The 7,960-nt window shown below is 40.9% G+C and overlaps 1 protein-coding gene across 2 annotated transcripts in view; it reads left to right on the top strand.

Annotated features, from left to right (window-relative positions):
* Positions 1-7,960, top strand: part of nectin3a (nectin cell adhesion molecule 3a) — a 31,869-nt gene that overhangs the window by 17,434 nt on the left and 6,475 nt on the right. For both annotated transcript variants that reach the window (XM_046073348.1, XM_046073347.1), the window contains exons 3-5: positions 2,918-3,217; positions 4,974-5,091; positions 6,852-7,003. In XM_046073348.1, coding sequence (XP_045929304.1) covers positions 2,918-3,217; positions 4,974-5,091; positions 6,852-7,003 — 570 coding nt within the window. The remainder of the gene's footprint in view (positions 1-2,917; positions 3,218-4,973; positions 5,092-6,851; positions 7,004-7,960) is intronic.

Below are 7,960 nucleotides of genomic sequence, written 5' to 3' on the forward strand. Positions count from 1 at the left end.
TGGTACATTAAGTGCTGCTGTGACAGCCACAGTGTCTGTGAACTCAGAGTTCAACTACACCTTGTTCTTCTCTCTGAGCAGCTTCTCAAGCATATTTTTTTATGGGGGGGGGGGGGCTCACACAAACACACAAACACATACATGCACACCCATACGTAAATACATGCTTAGGCCAACTTTACAATTCAGATGTAATTAGGGTGTAATTATGGAGGGAATATGTGTTCTTCGCAATTTGATACATGTCATGTGGGAATTAGGTTGTCCCATAGGGTATTTATCTTAGAGAGCGCACATCACAATTACAAGACCTAAAGTCAGCAGATTCAAGTTCCCAAGGAAGAGATGAAGAGTGGCTCTTCATCTCTGCCCTGTTTTAGGTTGACTTTTCACAAGGCTGCTTTGAGAAAGGACAATGTGGCTGTAGCCAAACAACTACGTCATGCATCACAGTACATGGATGATGGATGTTGAACCTGAGTTTACATGCTGTGTACTTACTTTACTCATCTCAGTGTTCCCAGTTTTGATTCATGTTTATACTTTTGAGGTTTATGAGAGAGCAGTTCATTTCTTCATAATGAACTAAAGTAAATCAATGAGAAGGCTCAAACCCATGAATAATAGACCTAAGTCACGACACACATCATAATGATTAACAGGTGCAGTGGACATTGACTTAATTTAAAAAAAATCACACTATTGCTGCAGAGCTTGTCTTGAATTTAATCAGTACCATGAGACACTCAACACACAATATTTGTTTTGGCTTTATCACTTTCTTTTCATCCTTGTCTGCAACCTCTCATAGAAAAGGCCCAAACAGTTAAGCAGGAACTGAGCTACAGTACGTGAGCCAAAAAATCGCCGCCAGTAAGCAATGGGAAGGAACTAGAGGAAAATATGACACATGAAGTGAATGAATTAGAATGACCCTTTGTTTGAAAATGCTGACAGGTGAATGGGGAAAAAATGAACGGCTATTTATTTTCTTGAACATAAAACACTCATTAAGTTTTCAAGGCAGATTTTACTGATAAGCGGTAGTACTGCAGACAGTTCTTTAACTTTGCAAGCTCCAAGCATTTGAGCTTTATCCTCCAACATGACCTGCATTCTGTTGTGTTTAAAGTTGTCTGTTCATTCATGTGGCCAGTAATGCGGCTCCTTTTTTGCTGAGTCATAAAATTAAAAAAGAGAGATGGTTAAGGTGCTTCTTCATTGAAACTACAATCTGAAAAGTGTCATAGTTTTTCTGGGAAGGTTAAAAACATTAATTTCCCTATTAAGTCTAATCGGATATTGCAGTTCCTGTGAAGTATGTCATAAAGCTGTATTTTTCTTGCATGTTGCTATGTGTCATATCATTTCTTTTTCTGTAAATTTTCATCTAATGAACTCAGTGACTCCTTTTAAATAGTAAAAATGCCAATTTACAAGTTTTTAATGCAAAATCTTAAAAATATGACCAGTGAACATCGAGTTAAATCCCCTCTTTCTAAAAGTTCCCACTCTGACGTCAGTGTTCGGTGTGCACATATGGATCAGTGTGTATGTAGGCGTGAGAGGGACAATGCAGCCAGTTTGCTGAGGGGAAATGGTTACCCTTTCCCCTAAAGCATTTCCACTCATCCAAAGCATTCCCCTCCCTTCCTGACAGCAGCTCCAAATTAACACGTCTCTCTGATTTAGTTGCTCTGAAGCTTCAGCCAGCTCGCCTCCTAACATAGAGCTGCTACTTTTATAGTCAGAGGCGGCAGAGAGAAGTGAGTGAAGAATGCGAGGTGGACTACTAAGAGCGGCGTCCCCGCCCCTGGACCGGGTACAGGAGACCCCAGATTATTTTTGGAAAAGTGGGGTGCCAGGAGTTATTTGAATTTGTTTTTGGACCTCCTGGGGAAGAGTGGGGTGGCAGATGTCTTAAAGGTGATGGCCTTGTCTTGTGGATTAGGCCAGTGTGTGCCTCCACGTGCCGCCTTTAAAACTGTCGTTATGGCAGTAAGTGGAACAGCTGTTGGTGTTGTTTTAAGAGGGACAGAGATGTAGGAGGCGGTGCACTGCGAGACAGAGAAGGAGATGGAAGTGTCACCTTGTGTAACCTGTGTAGCCAGTTTACTTCATTACCCCTCTATTGTGTCCTCCCCTCCCTCAGCAGGCCATCTTTTGTATTTCGTCCTTATTCTTATTTTGTCCTGCTGAACTTTCCCTATTGTCATTTCTGACAGGTTGTGATTTTTTAACAGGGCACCATATTTGTTTTTTAGGCCATTGCAGTATAAAATAAACACTTTTACCGCGTTGCACAACAGGTAGAGGGTTGCGCTATTCTGGTCACGTCCCTCTTGCATGGATCTGTTTTGCCTCTTTGTTGAGAAAATCCATGTTACATCTAAAACCTCCAGTTATTCTCAGGAAGCCGGTATAACATTACCCCAGCTCTAAAGCGCTGAGAGGTGTACAGTAACGTAGCTCCTCAACATTCCAGTACAACAGAGTCAAATACAAACACACCGCAGTGTTGACTGTCAGTCGTCTCTGATTCTGCGATATTAAGGGTTTTCCTCCAAAGTCCTATGCATACTTCAGGCAATAATATGCTTTGCTAGAACCATACAGCAGGACCAATAGATTGCCCTTCCTCAAACACACCATGTTTGACACACAATAAAGATGGCTACATCCTCACTGAAATGCTTCCATATGATTGAATAGCATGGTTCATCAATTTTTAATGCATATGTGAAATGGAAGTCAATCTACTCTCTCTGGCAGTTAAGTATACTAAGGCCACTTCCACATTATTTATTCATATACATCCACAAAAAGATCAATATTCATTTTGTAATCTTTTCTCCATTCTGTCATTTCCTCCCCCACCCCCTTTCTCTGTCTCTCCTCGTCGCTTTCTTCAACGCAGTGGAGCCAAAGGTGTATGTGTCCGCCGGCCCCACAGCTCTGTTGGACGGTGGGAATGAGTCACTGGTGGCCACCTGCATAGCGGAGCGTGGTCGTCCCGCCGCCGAGGTTTTCTGGGAGACAGAGCTGTATGGACGAAGTGAGAAGCAAAGTCAGGATGAGCCAAACGGCACCAGCACCACACATGTGCGCTACATGTGGCAACCGCAGAGCTACGCCCAGGGAAAGACGCTCACCTGCGTGGTGCGCCACCCGGCCCTGCAAACAGAGTTCCGCATACCCTTCATACTGAATATTCAGTGTAAGTGCTGATTTGTAAGACCTCCTCAGTTGCTGTCTTTTCTTACTGACAGGATAAGTATTCTGTATTTTCTTAATGTCAACAAATCTCATGAAAAGACCAAAGCCAACAATGAATTGATCCTACTACTTGTACTAAACATTGCTTGTGTTTGACGAAGGCTGATGTTGTTTGCTCCTCTGTGCGATATAACTCCATTGTAGGTACAAAATACCTTTTTCCCAAATGTAATCTAATGGAAATAATAAAAGGAGGGCTTAACTAGGCTGGGAGTCCTTGGGAGGCAGAAATTACAGTTGCAGTTTTTTGGACAAGAGATGTGAATGTGTTTTGCACACTGTTTGCCCAAAACACGTCAGTGAGAAACACAATTGCACTGTGTGATGATGAACAGTGGTTGATCCCACGTACGCTGTCCACTATTTAATCCTGTTTCAGTAATGTTTGCTAATAAACTACAAAAATATAGAATATTAGCATCCTTACATTCCACCTAAAACATGTTCAGAGAGGTACAAATGGTACCGCATTTTAGTCTGAATGGTTTTGTGGCATCATCCGATCACTATATTTCACCAAATGCACCACATTGCTTCTGATCGTGTGCTATAATGGGAAAAAAAATGAAAAGTTATGCTGTTTATTGAAGTTTTGTTATTATCATCAAAAGTTCTAACTTGCACACTGTTGTTTATAAAAACTGAGCAAAATGATTTTGTTCCTGAAATGACCACGTTATAATCCTTATCATTATTTCTGCCAAATTAATGATTATTATAGCTCTAATTGTGCAGCCCTAACAAGTACAGTCTATCTTATCGATATTAACCCATGCTGATAGCTAGATTTATGAATAGCCTGCTATCCACCTTTCCTTCATTGCCCATAAAGGGGCCATTTAAGAGTCATCTTAATGTTATAATCATTGATGCATACTTCCTTGGTGAGCAGTACTAAGGGTTAGTCTGTGTTTGCACTGTGTGAGTGCAGGCTAATGAAGGTGTTTTATGAAATATTGATTAGGCCTCAGTAGCAACATAAGTATCAGGGGGTGCTGGTGGCAGTGGGTGGAGACGCAGAAAAGGCAAGGTTAATACAGGAAAGAAAGAGGCTTTCCAGCTCAATAAATCATGTCAAATGCAGAGGCAAGGGATTTTAAGTGCAAAAGAAGCACAATTTCAACGTTGAGCTGCGTGAAAAGGGTCAGTGGACACGATGAGCCGATACCTCTTCCTGTGTGCTGTAATGAGTTCCTCATTTGTCCTCCAGAGAAATCAAAATGAAAAATTGGATATCTAAGGCCGTGTTTGCCGTGTTTTATTGCAGTGGCATGTGCTGGGCTTCATTTAGGCATCCTCCTGCCTTCCTTTGTTTTTTTCTTTGTCATGGTGAGGCAGTAGAGTTTATTATTAGCTGCAGTGTATCTACTGTCTGAGTGAGTCTGTCATTTTCTAACTTTCCACCAACCCAGGGTCATTTATTTGTTCTCTTGGCTCTCGTTCACCAGCAGATCCTGTACCCTGCTACAGTCCTGCACAGCTTTTGTTTTTGTCATCGCTCGCTACTGTGCTTATAATGCATGCTTTGTTCCTTCTGGAAAAGCTCATTTGTCATCAGGCTGCTGGGATCACAATGACTGATTATTGAGTCCTAGTCTTAACCCCTTCAAATAAAAATAAAATACATTTAGGCTACCTTACTCTTGTAGGAATTTTTTTTTTTTTTCAACATCATAACCTTTTATTTTGTTTTACAGTTGCACCAATGGTATCGATAATAGGAATTGACAAAAATTGGCATGTGGGTCAAGAGAATGTGAAGTTCACCTGTGGTGCCAAAGCAAACCCACCTGCCCGTCACTTCTCATGGATCAGGTCAGTATCCCCAACAACTGCCTTCCTGTGGAGAAACTCTCACATCACGTCTCACAGAAGATTTTGGTGGATTTTCATCCTATAGATGTATCTCAAGAATGTTATAATCCTGATCCATGAATTGCAATGATGTCAGTATTTTGTAGACATTGCTTAATTGTCTCTAATAACACCGCCACACAGTGCTTTGTAATAAAAAACACAAACAAAATAGAAAACATTTATTCATGCTCTGTTCAGAGTAAGCAGCAACATCTATGGCTGAATGCCATAGATGCGGTTTCTCTAATGGTGGCTTAATGCTGGCTCCAAAAAACCTCACTTTGTTAACGTGAACATTAACGTTTACACATTTGTAAACATGTAAAGTGGTATAAATAGTTGCCTTAAGGATGAAAGTTTAAAGCTAGAGAGTGAAGCTGTTTACTTTCTGACCTCCACACAGGTGGCCAGTCACGGCGTGAAAGGGGTGTGGATGTCGGATTGTTGGTTTAGGAAATTTAGAGGAATTGTTGGACACAGTCCCCCACAATTCCTATGTTGGAAAGGTGTGGAGGGAGGGGTTTCCAAAACTGTTTTACAAGCAGTTCTGATGAAGTGTCTTAATGTGTTTCTTGGCTGCAATTTAGTTTATTATTGTTTTAATTGTGTATTGAAGCTTGTGGGGGTGGTTATCTTGGAGAAGTTTTAGGTGCGGAAGTGTTATGTCCTTTGCAGCTCTCAATAGTACTGGAGTGCAGTCAGTCAGTAAAAGGTGCATTCAGACGGTCCTTGTCAAATCATAAACTTGGGCAAAAATAGTAGATTCAGGTTCTCAGCAGCTAATGTTAAATTACATAACACGATCTGGTCAATTGGAAAAGCCATTGTGGAATGTAAATAACGAAAGCCAGGCATAAACTCCACTGGCTGTTCTTGGATAGCTTGGATAAGTTATGTGTTCAAGTAAAATCTCACTCACACAGTTAACTGGGATATAATGAAACTGAATTTAACACTGGTATTTAGCACTTTGTTGGCTGCAGCAACAACCTTTGACAAAAAATGACATAATTTTGCTTAAATTGGTGATTCTTTTTTGCATCTATGTTTGTTTTGTTGATTAACACTTTAGTGACATACAGGCAAAAGAACCATGTTTGTTGAGTAACTAATGTTATAGCAAATACTACATGACAGATCAGCCACCGTTTGGTCCAGTTGCAAAGTTATATTAAGCAGCAAGCAAAGAAGCTTCTGTCTATAAATTACCTCTGGCATAACTTTGGAGCCCGGACACTGGAGCTGTCTAATGCGCTGCTGCACCCATCGAGAAGACTCTCCGCTATAAATAAAAGATTCCAAATGGTTCATGCAGCAGAACAACACTGGCCTATTGGCAGCTCTTTGTCATCATCTTGCTTTGAAAAGAAAAAATATGGTCTCATTTGAGCTGACAGTACCAGTAAAGTATAGACAGCAAAGCTCTTTATTTTCTTTTTTTGCCCTGACGCTGAAACCTTGTGTTCGTGTAGAAAGTGTTTCCCCTCCGATGATGGATGTGCAGTCATCCTAAATTATAGCACTCATGTGATCATGTAATAGTTGCAACAGGCCTACGAGTCAATACAACCAGCAGAACAGTAACGTCATTGCAAGTCACGGATAGGTTTTTCAACTACACTTCAATGATGTCTCTCATACACAGAGTAATAAAATAATGAATGAACTTTGAGTCTTTGTACACTGTGAGATTTATGTAATATTTCATTTCGGCACAGGTTGGATGGATTGATGCCTGAGGGTGTTGAGATCTCAAACAATAGCTTTGCTTTCACTCGCCCGTTGGAGCGCAATGACTCTGGAGTATACCGCTGCGAAGTGACAAACGACATCGGCCTCCGCGGTAAAGATGTAAACCTCTGGGTACAAGGTACGTTTACGTTTTCAATCAGTTTCTTAAAGTGCAGTTTGATGTTTTTTTAATCTACTAACCTAAATAAATTACCTTTTAACACCGGAGGTTAGAAGAGCAGTCCATGCCCTTTGACATTCATCGTGCCTTTCTGATGTAACATTACCCTCTTAGTACGATCGGCCCTCTGTTCAACGCTTCTAGCAGAGCTAAGCCTCCATATACATATCCCTGCCCAGATCCACTTTCACACATTCCTGGCAACAGAGGAGCACGGAGTGCAGATAAGGAGTATCAATACCTAACATTTCCACTGTTGTGGTTTTGGCAACATTAGATTTCTCAGATAAGGAAGAGGGTGTTTACCCCTGCTGGTTCAGCAAAACCGATGTAAACTTTTTCTTTGTATTGTTTAAGGTCAGGTTTCACAGCGGAATGTAATGAATTGTGTTCACAGATTTGCAGTACAGAGTATGTGTGTGTACATAAACTATGTTATTTAACAGTAGATTATACTCTTAAAGCTGCCCTGTATGAAATGTGATGAAGATTTAGCTTAATTAAAAACTAACAGCCAGAAAGGGAACTTCCCTGGATCATTAAAAGGGGTTTCCCTGCATTTGGATTTGTTTAATTCCATTTATTAATTGATAAATCCTTGTCAGAAAACTAACATGATACTAAACTCCTGTCTGCTTCCTCTGTCTGTCCATGGTTTGTTACTTGAGTTCATTATTGTAAAGTCAGGGTGTGGATCCTGAGAACTCTGCATCTCTTTTTATTTTCATTTCTCCTCTGCTCCTTTTAATCCTTTTCCAAACAAAGCAACTGCAGCTTTTGAACAAGTACGCCGCTTACACACACACACACACACACACACACGCACACACACACACACACACAATCCATTTCATTTCTCACTCTCGAGGGGAAAGAGCTGGAGAAGTCCCAAAAAAGGCTGTCAGGCTCCATCTG

Source organism: Micropterus dolomieu, linkage group LG17 (genome assembly GCF_021292245.1).
Source record: "Micropterus dolomieu isolate WLL.071019.BEF.003 ecotype Adirondacks linkage group LG17, ASM2129224v1, whole genome shotgun sequence".
NCBI lineage: Eukaryota > Metazoa > Chordata > Actinopteri > Centrarchiformes > Centrarchidae > Micropterus > Micropterus dolomieu.